General features: G+C 44.9%; 1 protein-coding gene across 13 annotated transcripts in view; it reads right to left on the minus strand.

Moving 5' to 3' along the window:
• Positions 1-15784, minus strand: part of KLHL3 (kelch like family member 3) — a 358874-nt gene that overhangs the window by 66958 nt on the left and 276132 nt on the right. For all 13 annotated transcript variants that reach the window (XM_066344557.1, XM_066344552.1, XM_066344549.1 and 10 more), the window contains one exon: positions 13069-13231. In XM_066344557.1, coding sequence (XP_066200654.1) covers positions 13069-13231 — 163 coding nt within the window. The remainder of the gene's footprint in view (positions 1-13068; positions 13232-15784) is intronic.

Below are 15784 nucleotides of genomic sequence, written 5' to 3' on the forward strand. Positions count from 1 at the left end.
TTGCTTCTTGAATTTGAGGCTTTAGTTCTTTCCACAGGCTTGGGAAGTTCTCATCTATTTATTTATGTTCTCCATTCCATTTTCTCTCTCTTCTCCCTCTGATATACCTATTATTCTTATGTTATTCTTTTTGATGGAGTCAGATAATTCTTGTAGGGCTATCTCATTTTTTAAAATTTTTGAGTCTCTTTCTTCTTCTCTCTGTTGTGCCTCAAGTTGCTTGTCTTCTATTTCACTAACCCTCTCTTCTATCTGGCCTGTTCTATTAGCTAAGCTTGTTACCTCGTTTTTCAGCTCATGAATTGAGTTTTTCATCTCTGTTTGATTTGTTTTTATAGTTTCAATTTCCTTGGAAATGTATTCTTTGTGTTCGTCGAGTTGTTTTCTGAGCTCTCTAAATTGCCTTTCTATGTTTTCTTGTATATCTCGGAGGATTTGTTAGGATTTCTATCTTAAATTCTCTGTCATTTAGCTCCAAGGTATTGAATATATTAAATTTTTTCTCCATAGATTATTCCTCATCTAGCTGTGTTACCTCTCTTTCTTTTGTATCCATGATATTCGATTTTCTCTTCCTTAATGGCATCTGAGGGTGGTTTTGTTGATAGTATTAATGAGATCTAATAAAGAATAAAAAGTTAAAAAAAGAAAAAATCGAAGAGTTGTTATTTTTGTTTTTTTAATTAATAATGAAATAAAGAATAAAATAAAAATTTAAAAAAAAAAGAAATTATTCCCCCCCCCCCTACTTTTTTTCTCTCCTCTCCTCTCCCCTCTTTCTTGAGAAAATCTTGTGGTGAACTGTGAATTATATTGTATGAAATAGAACAAACAATGCCTGTATTGGAGGGCCTGAATTGGGGAGAAGTAATAAAGGGGCAAAAAAAAAAAAGAAAAAAAAGAAAAAAAAAGGGCGTATGGACCCACAAAAAGCAAATAAGAAAAAAAATTGGGTCAAGAATAAAATGATTTTCTTTTAGGTGTTGGTTGACTAAGAGTTATGATGAGAGGCATAAGAGGGAAACAGGAAAATGGGGGGACAAATTAAAAAATTACTATTTTATTTAGTGGAACAAGAACTAGATAAAATGGAGAGCCAGGGATGGGAGCACTGCTAGTGTGTTAAAAAGGTGAAGTAAAAACCCCCCAAAATGCCACAAACATAAGTTTGAGTCCCAGATAAGATATTGTTCGTTATTGAGGTTTGAATGAGAGGAGACGTAAAGGAGAAAGGAAGAAACTAATATAGAGGGAGAAAAGAAAGAGAGAGAGAGAGAGAAAAGAGGGAACCACTAAAAGAAGAAAAAAGAAAAAAGAGGAGAGAGAGAGAGTTAAGGGTTTTGGAGTGCAACTCTCATAGAGAGAAAGGAAGAGGAAAGAAAAGATAATGGGAGATGTAACACTTATGGGTAGTGTAGTTTAAGGAGAGGAAAGAGTAAGACCGGCAGAGAGTTAAATGACCAAATTGGAGGAGGAATAAAAAATATCAAGAATGAAGATAAGAGAAACAAACGAACAAATATAATAAAATGGGATAGGCTATAAAATCTGCGTATTATTCTTGATTTTGAGAGGTTATCTTCTTGCTTTTTTTTTTCTCTCCCTCTTCCTGGTCGGTGACTCTGTACCTCGGGTTCTGCCCCTTTGGCACGCTCAGGTAGAGGTTTACAGTTGATAAGTCTCTATGGCGATGCCGTGTATTGTGCTTCAGTGTCGTTGGCAGTCGAGGCTCATTAGCATTTATAGGCTCTGCCAGTGAGAGAGTCCGTATTCCTGGAGCCTTTCTCCTAGTCTTTCCTTCCTCAATTAGTAGCCTGATAATCCAGCTATGGGGTTGCTGCTGCCTCTGCCTGGATAGTAAGAGGCTCAAAGAGCTGGCAACTCCCCACTCTATTCCCACTCAGCACAGGGCTCTGGGTAAGGCTCAGTCAGTCAGAGCTGCTAGCATAATCAGGCAGGGCTTCCGCCCACTCAAAGACCTCTGGCTCTGCCACTCTGTGGGATAACACGGGCGCTCACTGCCGAGGCATTTGGAGGAATCTCTCGCCCACTATCTGCGCGTGCAGATCAGGTTATCAGGCCAGCAGTCTCACACTCTGAGTGAAATCCCCACCCGCACGGAAAAGTTCCAGCGTTGGAATTGGCTCTCGCTCTGTCCCCGAGCGTGGCCCTTTCAAGGCGCTGGGGCAGCCTGAGACTCCGCCCCTGGCCCACACAAAGGCCCCTGACTCTGCCCCTCTGTGGGATAACACAGGCGGGCACTGCCGAGGCACTCGGAGGAATCTCTCTCTCACTATCTGCGTGCACAGACCAGGATATCAGGCCAGCAGTCTCACCTGAGTGAAACCCCCACCCGCACAGAAAAGTTCCGGCGTTGGAATTGGCTCTCGCTCCGTCCCCGTGCGCGGCTTTCCCAGGGCGCTGGGGTGGCCCGGAGATTCTGCTTTCAGCCCACACAGAGGCCTCTGACTCTGCCCCTCTGTGGGACAACACGGGTGCACACTCTTGGGGCTTTGGAAGGAATCTCTCACCCACTATCTGCGTGCACCGACCAGGAGATCGGGGAAAATGGCTGCCCCGCTTGTCTTTCTTTGTCTGGGTTTGGCGCGAGTGTTAGCTTGTATTGCCCGGGTTGCCACAGGAACAATTTTTCCTCAGCTTGGATCTCCGTGCCACAGCCTGGTTCGGCCGTTTGTGCCGCAGCCTGGATCTATTCACCCTCTTTGCCCGCCTCAGTTTCTATATTCTCAGTTCCCAGTGAAAGCCGCCCTGTTTAGGTTAGTGAGGAAGGCGTAGCATTTCTTACTCCCTATTTCCTTTGGGGTTTGATTATATATTTAGCCAATTTTTCGCTCGACCATACCTTCGGGTGTATTGCGAAACATCTGGAGGCTCCAAGGATAGGTTTTTCTGTTTCTGGTTGAAGATCTTGTTGAGTTTTGGGGGAGATTTATCGGTATCGCTTCCTACCGCGCCATTACTCTGACATCATCTCAAGTTCCAAGTTTTGATTAATGAAACACAATGTGTCTGTTCCTATCCATTTGAATGAGAAATTATGCAGAAGTGGGGGGGGCCCCCCCACTGGACAACTTTAAGCTCTTTCCCTACCAAGTAACACATGTATCTTCCCAATGTTGAAAGGATGACAAAACTTAGGTGGTACATATTCCCATGAAACGACTTGCTCTAGAGGTAGGGTTGGGTCTTCTCAAGGAAGCAGGCCTCAGAAAAGTTGAGGGCTTTTCCCAATAGTAGCTAACATTGTACTATGCGTTTTACATGTATTGTGTCACTTCTCCAAAAAGCCCTGGTGAAGTGAATAGCACTATCCCCATTTTACAGATGGGGAAATGGAAGCTCAAAAGTTATTTAGTCATGTGCTTAGTTAGAATCACACAGCAGTAAGTGGTGGAGCCAGGTTTTGAAACCAAGGCTGTCTGATTACCATCACAAACATTCTGATGGGTATCTCAGTCCCCAAGATGAAAATAACTTAAGCGGGTCACTGGCATAAATTCAATATAGACATCAGAGTACCCTAAGGATCCCTCTGAGGGTGCTTCAGAGAGACAGAAAGAATGCATCTAATGACTTTACTTTAAAAAAAAACACAAAACTTAGAATAGTGGCATTCTAAATATTTTGGCATCAGTCTTAGACTGGGTTTAAATCTCAGACAGACCCCTGAATTGAGATCTTTCTCTAATCTCCCTGCCTGCCTGGCTATGTGAAGTGATATCTTTATTATATGCGGCTTAAGTGTCTATTTGTCGCCGATAGCTTATTGGTTGCTTGCGTAACTGTACTAGCCAATGGGGTGAAGTTGCCATGGCATTCAAATAGTCCCGCCTTCTGGCATGCCACCTCACAAATTGAGGTTAAAGATTGGAGCAATTATTATGCTGTTAAGAAATCTTAACACCAGAAGGGGTCTTTGCAATGGTACAAGACTAGAGGTTCTCCAATTGAAAAATAATGTCATAATAGCTAAGTCTTTGACTGGCTCCTCTAAAGGTGAAATACATGTCATTCCAAGAATTGATTTGGCTCCATCTCAAACAGGGTTGCCGTTTCAATTGAGACGTAGACAATTTCCTGTAAAACTTGCCTTTGCTATGACCATCAATAAGTCTCAGGGCCAAATGCTTAAGCATGTTGGCATTTTTTTACCTGAGCCTGCATTTGGACACGGTCAACTTTATGTTGCCTGTTCAAGAGTTCGTGAAAGAACGGACGTAAAATTAAAAATAATTGATGGTCCTCTGCAAGGCGAGCTTTAAAATGAAGGAAAGATCTACACAAGAAATGTTGTGTACAAAGAGATCTTTGACATGTGAATTAACATTTTATTATTTAAATCACCTTTATTTATTGAGCTAGCGGTGGTCTTAAGAAATGTACCGCCAGTGGTTTCCTTCATTGCACTCTACTTTAAGCAATTAAGCAAGTATTGTAGAAGGGGGAAACCCCGTGGGCAGTAAGCAAAGGGGCGTCCTCACCGCCTGCCCTGGGTAATTCAGTTTGAATTAGCAGACACCTTTGCACAAATCATTTTAATTACAATTTATAATATATAGAACAGCGGTCATTTCATATGACCGCCGGGCTTTCTAGTTATTCTATAATCTCAAATCCCCAAAATAGAAAACAAAAGTTATCATATCTCTACTCAACCTGTTTTATCATCTGAAGTGTTTCTCTCATACTGGGGCTTTGAGCCCCAGGAAGGTAGGGTCTGTCTCATTTGAACCAGGATCCTCGGTGCCCAGACTACCTTCAAATACTGAGCTCTAACATTTTCACTGCACTTCCTTCCACTCTTTAGGACCGCCTAGGACTCAGGTAACCTCCTGAAGTAATCCTAAATCCATTCCTCCCTCCTGAAAGGATAAAATCAATCTAAGCTTTTGATCAGGTTCACCTAAACCACAAGTCCAGAACAAGTGAAACTGAGACTTATTATGACTTCTTTGACCTGCAGAAATGAAATGAACCCTATTAGTGCAGAGCCCATGGCCCCAGGGAACAGGCACGAGGGCTCCAATTTAAACCACAGGTAATCCGCCTCAGCAAAGGCTGGCTGACATAGGTGAACACACAAACAGAATCAAATCACTTTAGCAAGGTAAAAAATAAAACAAAGCTGCTTTAAATCTCTCTCTCCTACCTCCTATTGCCTTATTTTTAGAGGGCAGGCTAAGCTTTCTTGAATCAGTATTTGGTTTTCAGGGACACAGTTTCCCAGGGGAGAAGGCTTAGCTCCCGCAGGAAAGTAACAGAGCCCTACCTTGACCTTTTCCCACAGGGGTAACGACCATCAGCCCTCCAACCCTAAATATTACTACTTCCACCCACCCTGGGGGTGGTGGGATGTGAGCTCTCTCCCTATGTTGACCTAATACCAGAAATACGTGTGTGTTCCCTCCTCCTTCCTCTGGAATGCGTGCATACTCACAGAGAGAGGGCAAAGGGCTGCGTCCAACTGCCTAGTTACCAGTGCTACTGATTCAACCAACACCAGAGTTCCCTGTCACCCAGAGAATGGGAGGATTAAGGGAAGCTTCCTAAACTCCCAACAAGGAGAACATCTAACAACAAAAACTACCTGCATCTGCTTTACTGCTTCATTTGCCACCTTCAAGTCAGAGCAGAAAATCAGGGAGAGCGGAGTGAGGAGACCACCAGGAGAGAGATGCTGCATTGGCCTGGGGGAAGAGCATGTAAGTAGTGGGCTCAGAGCACAGGATCTGGACTCAGACAGCCTCATCGTGGATCTCAACATTGCCGCTTACTACCTATATGATTTTAGGCAAGTTACTAAACATTTCTGGAGTTTCCATTTCTTCATCTATAAATTGAGAAAAATAATAACTACCTCTAAAAATTATGTAGCCAAAAGGAAGTGCCTATGAAGTGTACAGCATCAAGCCTGGAAACCTAGCAAGTGTTCAAAAATGGTAGAAACTCCTACCACTAGCATCATTGTCATTATTATTTTATGATGCCAAGTTGAAGGCAGCAATTTCATAAGACAACTTTCTTTTGTTTTCTTTTAAGTGAGAGGAAGGGAGATAGTGAGACAGACTCCCGCATGCACCCCAAACAGGATCCACCTGGCAACCCCCCCGCCCCGGGGCTGAAGCTCCAATCAATCAAGCTATCCTCAGTGCCTGAGGCTGACGCTTAGATCAACCTAGCTATCCCCAGTCCCCCCATCCTCCACCCCCCATCCCCTCCTCCCCTGGGCCAACGCTTGAACCAATCGAGCCACTGGCTGTGAGAGGGGATAGAAAGAGAGAGAGAGAGAGAGAGAGAGAGAGAGAGAGAAGGGGGAGAGGAAGGGGGAGAAAAGCAGATGGTCGCTTCTCATGTGTGCCCTGACCAGGGATCAAACTCGGGATATCCGTATGCCAGGCCAATGCTCTATTAACTCAGCCAACCCACCAGGGCCAGGACAACTTTCATTGAGTCAGAGGATTGTGTTTTTTAAATGATTTGTCAATGTTTTTTGCTGCCCTTAATCACTTCATTCCATGATCTCAAGGGACTCAATCGAAAAAAGGCCATTTCTTTCCACAAATGTGTTAAATCCGATGGCTTTTCCATCCCATGGTTGGAGGGTTTCAGCTCAGCTTGGGCAGACTGATGTAAACAACATATCCAAAGAATTTTAATTGCCATTTCATTAATGGGGTCTCATTAACATCCCTCCAAACCAGCTCTGCTGATGGCCCAGTGCATGGCTGTCTGATTACCAAACAACAAAGTCCCCATAAACCTTCCCTGGCTTCTGAGGTTAAAGATTAAGCTGTCCCTAGAAACAATAATGAGGCACAAGAAACAGGTTGTGCAAAATACCAGGGTCCCTTTCCCAGCGACTACCGACCCAAGAGGACGGTGCCACCACCAGCTGGGGGAAAGAATCTAAGTAGCCAGCTACTAAATATGGGCCCCAGCCTCCCCTACCCCAGAATAACAGATCACAGCAAAAACCTGGAGGCATAACCTTAAGGGGGAAACTGGACCCAAAGGAAGAAGGGGGGACTGCAACAGCAGGCAACGATAGGGTCGTCCTAGACGAGAAACCCAACAGACAGCTTGGGTGGAGAGAGGCGGTGCCCCGGCCTGGAGTCTCAATGTGTCTGCCTCTCCGCACCTTCACCAGGGACTGGCAACTTATCAGAAGGCAAGAGCTGACTTTTAAAATGGTTACATTTTTTTAGAGAGCAATTTGGCAATACCTATTAAATTTTTTTTTTAAACATACTCTCTTTGAGCTATTTTATGCTAGGATGATATCCTACAGGTACAATCTTACTATTACTTGCATACTAGCAAGTATACTCCAGAATATTAAGTAGAAAAATTATCACTCAACATTTTATATAAAAGAAAAACCAGGTAACATGAATGCCCGTTAATCAAGGACTGGGGTTAAATAAATTATAGTTCATACGCATGATACAAAAGATAAAAACAAAACAAAACAAAACAAAAAAATATATATATATAGCTATACACAGGGTCTGGAAAGAACTCCAAAAATTTTAAGTCAAGAAAAAGTACAATGAGTATAGAATGTTCTTATTTGTCTAAGTTAAAAAGCATTATATATATTAGGGATACCCAAGATAATCCCCCTACCCCCTTCAGAGAGAAGCCCTAGGAGAAAATTGACTTTGCATTTTATACCTTGTATACTATCTGAATTTCTGTATCACGGGTATAAATTGAACTTTATTGAATACATTCTCTAAAGTTTTAAAATAATGGCATAGCAATATTTCTGCTCACATGGAAGGATGTTCAGAATATACTGCTAAGTTTTTTTTAAGCTGGAAAACATACATATACAAAGAAAGACTGGGAACGCTATATTCCATGGGGCTGCCCATGGTTCTCTCCTGGTGGGACTGTGATGCTTTTCCTGCTCTCTCTGTCTATCTGCTCTTTCTGTAATATCTATGGTGATTTTGTACTAAGATAGCAATAACAACAGCAATAATAATTATAACAGCAAAAGTTATAGAAATGTTTACCTGAAACCTATATACTCTTACTGATCAATGTCACTCCATTAAATTTAATTTCTAAATTAAAAAATTATAACAGCAAAAGAAAGTTTCTCTTGGAGAAGAAAAAGAACAGAATTCAGAGGCAAACCTTGGGGCCTCAGACAAGTGAAGACAGAGGCCAGCTAGCCAGAGACTAGGCACGCTGGGAAAGCAGGGTGTGCCTGCCTGTGCATCTGGGTACAGAGAAACCAAACTCTGAAGCTCTCGCCCGGAGTGCATGCTGTCCACAGCAACAGCAGTGGCGGTGACACAAGGACTCCCATCTCTCTGCCAGGAGCCAGCTCTGAGGCTCTCGGTCTGCAGATGATGAGGCTGGCAGTGAAGCTCCAGAGCATGGCCCCTTCTGCGGAAGCTCTCCTCCCTGTCCTGCCTGATCCTCAAGCCATCCTGAAAACAGTGCAGAATGTATTGCCTCCATTGTAGAGAGGAAAAAGCAGGCCTAAGGGTCGCTCAGCTCCAGCATTGGCTGGTCTGACCCCTAGGGTTCTGATCTGAAGGACCTCCTTGTAGTTGGTTTGTTTAAAATACCCCCTGTCATGAACCAGCCCAACTCGTAATTTTGCAGGTCTCAGGTGGGAACGGTGGAAGATTAGAAAATAACACAGAAAGAAAAAGGATGGGATCGGAGGACCCACTGCCAAGCTGATGGCTTGTAAAAGTGAGTCTCTACCCCCAAAACGCTTTATTTATAGGGCAGAGAGCAAAGCCATTAGCAAATCAAAGAGATCTCTGATACAAAGTCACATTTCCAAAGCAAACCAAGAATTCTCCCAGTGCAGAAAACCCCCCACCATGTATAACATCTTAACTTCACAAAACAAAGGGTAAAAAGAAAACTGCCTTCAGTCTTTCGGAGGGACAAGGGAGATGGGAAAAGTAGAAACCTTCAGCATCACAGCTAACATGGGGCTGTGGGGAAGGACATGTAAATTGCCTTTACCAACTTAAACAATCAGAGGTTGTGGAGAAGAGCTTAGTCTTTAGCAACTTAATCAAGCAAGTGAGGTGGGGGGATGGGCAGCAAGGACCCTGTCAGCTTACTGCCAGCCCCCCACACCTCTGTCCCACAAATTTAAACTGCAAGGACTGTCAGCTTGCAGTCTCCCACAACCCCAATGTGAGACAGGGGGCCCGAGAAGCCTGTGACCACAAGGGCTGACACTGTCCCTTTTATCCAATTCTGCTGGGTGCCCGCACCCCCACACTTACCGTGGGCCAAGGCGGCAGCTCTGTGTCAGAGGCAGTGATGGCAGAGAGCGCCAGGCTTCATCCCCAGTCAGACAGTGCAAGACCAAAGAAACAAAGCAGGCCACACCAGTGGGGTGTGTAAATCCACTGCGCAAATGAATCATCAAAGATAATCATTTTATACTTCCTTCTCTAAACACTACAATTTACCTTCACACTGCTTCTTCTAATGTCTTTTCGTCATAGTCTTATCAACCTCTGCATTTCCATGACTTCCCTGCAAAGAAAGCTGTGACCAACAGATGGTCGCAGGCTGCACAGAAGGCCTGTGTAACAGGGAAGAGGTCAGTGAAGTCGCACCAACCGAGCCAGGGAAAATAGGAGGGCTCACCCAGGCAGTGAGGGGACAGCCTCCCAACAGGGAAGAGGAGACAGCCACATCTCGCCTCCCTACACTGAGGTGACTAAATAGCCATGTCTAGCAGAGACAGCTGGTTTTCTATCTACACTGTCTGGTGGTTGGCATCTGACCATGTGGCACAGGCTTCCAGGCTCACACTTCCAATGGAAAATGCCAACTCTAGCCACCAATACTCCTCAGTTACCAATTCACAGGGCTGCCACATGTCCAAATAGGGCCTGGAAGCCACAGTATGTAGTGGTTATAATCACTGTCTGGGTTTGAATCCTGCCTGTCTCCACCAGTTGTATAACTCCAGCAAATTACTTCACCTCTCTGTGCCTTAGTTTGCTTAGCTGTTGTATGTATTAAATAAGATGGCATACATAAAATGCTTAGCATAGGGTATGATCCAAAGTGAAATCTCAATATATACTAGCTAAAAATAATTCATTAGGATTTCCGTATACACACATGCACACCCACAATGCTGGCAGATCCCAGTCACTGTGACAACAGCAGGACCAGGGAGGACTACCACAACGATGTGCTCCCAAATGCATCCTCCCCGCTCTCCTGCAGGTGAGTGTCACCATCAGATAATCTTGGGGGCAAAGAGAGAAAACACTGATTTGGAAAGTGGGGAAAAGCCAGGCCAGAAGAACCTGGAAGTGAAACCTCAGGAGAACATGTCAGCAAACTATGCAGGATGGGAAATGTGCTGCATGTAGAAGGAGAGGTCTGGGAAGGAAGACTAGGAAGGGAGTCGGAGAACTCCAGGTATCTGAGCACTCTTCCTTTGTCACTGTACCTGAAGATGTTCCTGAGCTGACCTGGGCCTTGGCCAAGCTCTTGGCTCCTGCTGCAGCAAAGCCTGAACACATCCCTCAAGAAAGTGGCCTCTGCAAAGTCTGGGCTGGGAAGCCCTCTCCAGAGAAGGAAAAGGCTCCCAGGGAAAAAGCTGGAAGGGGCTGGGGGATACTTAGGGAAAAGAGAACACAGGAGGGATGAAACAGGAGAGTCAAGGTTCGAAGCCAGGAAGAGTCAGCAGAGTTCAGAATTAAGGCATCTGGGGAATGTCCTTCACAAAAATCATCAGTCAGGATCATCTTAACAACTGGTCCCACTTGTGTCTCAGAAAGAGACTTCAGGGAGAAATGAGAGTCTGTGTAGGTTCTTAGGGTCTGAGGCTTGATCAGAGGAGAAAAGAATGCCAAGAAACACAGCAAACACTTGTGGCCCCGTGGACCAAGGAGCTAACACAGCACAGGGAGTCGGCCGGCAGGCGGCCAGCAGGACCTCAGCTAATTTCCAGACATGGGCTGTACAGGAGACAAGGACAGAATACAGATGGTGTTTTTTGGGCAGAAGATGAGATGCTTTTGCAAGGGAAGGAGAGGTGTCTGCCTGAATCTATTGATTAAAACGACTAGACCTATTTCTAGACCACTTATGATCTTTGTCTTCAAGTTGAAGAAAATATAAGCAAAGATTTCTCTCCAGCTAAATATGGTGGACTAAACATTCACGTTCATCTCTACTCCTTCCCAAGAACCTATTAAAATAACAGGATTCCAAAATAACAGTATGACAAGCTCTAGCAGGGAGAATAGCTCTAAGAAAAACAAAAAGTCAACAGATTATCTAATGTACTGAGAAGGAGTGTACAATTTTATTATCTTACAAAAATTGGTGATACTGCCCTGGCCAGATAGATCAGTTGGTTAGAGCATCATCCCAATACAACAAAATAGTATTATAAACATATTGTTTAGATAAATGGATATAAATAGTAGATGAAGCAGCTTTAAGCTGAATAAGAACCTGCACAGAATTCAAAGTGAGTGGCTCTAGAGAGCGAGACTTGGGGTGGGAAGGCAGAGCAGGGGGCTCTTGCTTATCATTATAAGCCTTGAAGTAGTATTTGACTTTTAAAATCCTACTTAAAGAATATTTTAATCAAAATAGAAATTTTCTTTCATAATAACAAAAAAAGATTTATTTCAAACCTAGCTCAAATTACTCTTCTCTGGCCCTGGCCGGTTGGCTCAGTGGTAGAGCATTAGCCCAGCATGTGGATGTCCTGGGTTCAATTCCTGGTCAGGGCACACAGGAGAAGCGAGCATCTGCTTCTCCACCCCTCCTCTTCCCCCTTCTCTCTCTCTCTCTTCCCTTCCCTTCCTGCAGCCATGGCTCGATAGGTTTGAGTGCATTTGCCTCCGGTGCTAAGGATGGCACCCTGGAGCCTCTCCCTCAGGCACTAAAAATAGCTCAGTTGCAAACATAGCCCCAGATGGGCAGAGAATCAGCCCCAGATGGGGGGTGCTGGGTGGATCCCAGTTGAGGTGCATGCAGGAGTCTGTCTTTCTGTCTCCCCTCCTCTTACCTGGAAAAAGGAGAAAAAAACTACTCTTCTCTCACAGTATTCTCAGATCTCCTTCCTCTATTTTTTTTTTTTTTTTTGTGACAGAGACAGAGAGATGAGAAGCATTAATTCTTTTTTTTTTTTTCTGAAGTGAGAAATAGGGAGGCAGAGAGACAGACTCCTGCATGTGCCTGACCGGGATCTGTTTGGCATATCCACCAGGATCCATGCTCTGCCCATCTGGGCCACTGCTCAGAGCAGTGCTCAGAGCCATTCTAGTGTCTGAGGTGGAGGCCATGGAGCCATCCTCAGCACTTGGGCCAATTTTGCTCCAGTGGAGCCTTGGCTGCGGGAGGGGAAGAGAAAAACAGAGAGAAAGGAGAGGGGGAAGGGGGAAGCAGATGGATGCTTCTCCTGTGTGCCCTGGCCAAGAATCAAACCCAGGACTTCCACATGCTGGGCCGATGCTCTACTGCTTGAGCCAACCAGCCAGTGCCAAGAAACATCAATTCTTCGTTGCAGCGCCTTAGTTGTTCACTGATTGCTTTCTCATATGTGCCTTGCTGGGGGGCTACAGCAGAGCAAGTGACCCCTTGCTCAAGCCAGTGACCTTGGGCTCAAGCCAGCAACCTTGGGCTCAAGCCAGAGACCTTAGGCTCAAGCCAGCAACCTTGGGCTTCAAGACAGTGATCATGGGGTCATGTCTATGATCCTATGCTCAAGCCAGCAACCTCGGGATTTCAAACCTGGGATTTCTGTATCCCAGTCTGACACCCTATCCACTGCGCCACCGCCTGGTCAGGCTCCTTCCTCTTCTCTTGTGAAAATTACTGTCTGTACCTTCCACCTGGCAATTAATCATATCATACTTGGCAATGAGTTGAACTCTTCTATTGCTAACGATCTTTCCACCTGTGTTGTCTCCTCCGTGTCTTCAGAGCAGAGTGCACGTCTCACAATCTCTGAGGAGTCCATGGCAGGCCAGATTATTAAATCCACAAGTGTGGTGGAGGTGTGGCAGCCCAGCTTCCCATTACCTGCATAAGCATTGGCCTGCTGCAGAAGGTCGGTGCAGGTGTGCACATCTGCAAACGCACGGATACCCAGGCAATTGGTGGGATGCAACTGAGACTGAAGGAAGTCACAGCAGTTCTGCCGAACATCCATGAGCTGCAGCAAGCTAGCTGCTGGGAGCAGCACCTGGAGGAGAAGGTGACATTCTGAGACATTCTGATTCCTCTATCAGGACTTCATCTCCCTAGAGCACTGTTCTAATCATATAGTCCCATGCTTGAAGTATTTGCATGGCTCTGCACTGCCCGCCCAAGTCTATGCAATCCTCCTGTTGTGGCTGACTGGGCAGCCCAAGCCTTATTTCCCACTACTCTACCTCATGGACTCAAAGCACCAGCCTATTCTCTGTATCCCTATAGCCCACAGTAGTGCTTCCCACTAGTTACTGTATATATGAATTTCCTGGGATCTTATTAAAATGCAGATTCTGATTCAATAGGTCTAGGGTGGGACCTGCGTGCCTGCATTTCTAACCAGCGCCCTGATGAAATTGCAGCTGCTGGTTCATATACTGCACTTTGAGTATTAAGACCCTTATGAACTGAATGTTTGTGCCCTGCCCCCACAATTTCTATGTGGAAGTCCCAACCCCCAGTGTGACTATTTGGAGACAGGGTTTGCAAAGAAGTAACAATGGTTAATTGAGATAATAAAATTAAGGCCTTAAGGTGCCCTTACAAGAAGAGAAAGAGATATCAGTGTTCTCTCTGTCTCTCTCTCTACAATGTGAGGACACAGGGAAAAGGAGACCTTCTGCAAGTCAGGAAGAGGGTCTCACCAGAAACTGAATCAGATGGAACCTTAATCTTGGACTCCTAACTTCCAAAACTATGACACAACAAATTTCTGTTGTTTAAGACACCCAATCTGTGGTATTTTGCCATGGCATCTCAAGCAGACTAAGATAAATTGATTCTTCTACTTGGCTAAACATTAAAATCACCTAGAGAAACTTTTAAATACTGATGCCTGGGTCACTCCCAGAGATTCTAACTTAAGAGGAATGGGGGCCCTGGCCAGGTAGCTCAGTTGGTTAAAGCGTCGTCCCCATATACCAAGGTTGTAGATTCAATGCCCAGTCAGGGCACATACAAGAATCAACTAATAAATGCAGAACAACAAATCCATGTTTCTCTCTCTCTCTCAAATCAATAAATAAATGTTTTTTTTAAATAGAGAAATAGGGTGTGGCCTGGACAGTGCGATGCTTCTAAAGCGCCCAGGTACTTTCTGATGTGCAGCCAAGTGTGAGAAGCACTGCCCTACAGCCTTTAGCACGCTGTCTTCACACAAAAAAGGTATTTAACTGACTTGCTCACTAGCTGGCTCACCACTTACCATATTTTTTGCTCCATAAGATGTACTTTTTCTCCCCCAAAAGTGGAGGGGAAAATGCCCACACATCTTATGGAGCGAATGTTCATTTTTTTTAGCTGCTGCAGGTTCCTGGACAACTAGAAGAGTATTTGAACATTAAAGTCTCTTCTCATTTGTTAATAACAGTGCTATGGTTGTTAATACTGCTGTTGAGTTTACATTGTTGAAATATTATTGTGGTATATTTTATTAAATATTTTAACACCCCATTGGGTTCAGATTTTTTTTTTCTTATTTTCCTCCTTAAAACCCTAGCCTAGGTGCGTCTTATGGTCGGGTGCGTCTTATGGAGCAAAAAAATACAGTAATTACTGAATGTCCATGTCGTCAGGCACTGACTGGTCTAGGCGCTAGGATTCAGTGTTATGTAAGCAGCATAAAACCAGAGCCTTGCTCTAATGGAGCTCATAATCTGCAGGAGGAACAAGAGAGTCCATCCCGAATCCCTTAGCACTCAGATAAACACACTTTATTCTCCCATCCAACAGATAGAGAACACCTTCAGCTACATTCTCAGAAAAGGAAAGCTGAGTTTCCTTTTAAAATTCACAAGACAGATGAGTAGTCATACTGTTTCCTGGAAGACGGGACAATTTCCTTCTCAGATGTGTTTGCATGTGTTTTTCCTAAAAGCCAGGGAAGACTGGCTTGAGCAGGCCAGATGGGTACTCAGACTGCCCACCTGCCAAGTTCCCTCGGCCTTTCCCCCACTGCCGAGGCCTGCCCTCTGAAGCAAAACTCCAGGAGAAACAGCCAGAGTCCTACTTGACCCGCCCTCTACTTCTCCTCACCCCCACCCTGTGGAGGAGGTAAACAGTGTGAGTGTGACCTTCAGAAAAGAAGTTCAGGGGGAAAAAATTAAATGATAGAACAGAACAATTTGGTTTGAGGCTGCTTAGCTCAGTGTCCACAGCTTCCTTTTCACCCCTAGACTACTGCCATGTCCCGGGCCTGGCTCTCAGCTGCTCCCCTCTGTGTCCAGGCCGGCCAGATTCCAGCCGTTCCCATCCACCAGGGCGTGCCCAGGAACACATGGGCTGCAGGTGCTTTTGTTTTCTTGACTCAGGACACTACAAAAGTTGGGTTTTTTTAAGTGATTTAAATTCTGGACCCTGACCATCTCCCAAAACAGTTTTGAGCCTCAGCTCTGGGTCTCCTCACCAGCATGTGCTCAGGCCAGAAACTGCCCACTGCCCCTTCTTGGGGCTAGTCCCTCCAGTGGGGTAACTAACAAGTTGTCCAAGTTTGCTGAGGACTGAGAGCTTTCCCAGGCCACAAGACTTTCAATGCTAACCCTGGGAC

Source organism: Saccopteryx leptura, chromosome 6, assembly GCF_036850995.1.
Source record: "Saccopteryx leptura isolate mSacLep1 chromosome 6, mSacLep1_pri_phased_curated, whole genome shotgun sequence".
Taxonomy (NCBI): domain Eukaryota; kingdom Metazoa; phylum Chordata; class Mammalia; order Chiroptera; family Emballonuridae; genus Saccopteryx; species Saccopteryx leptura.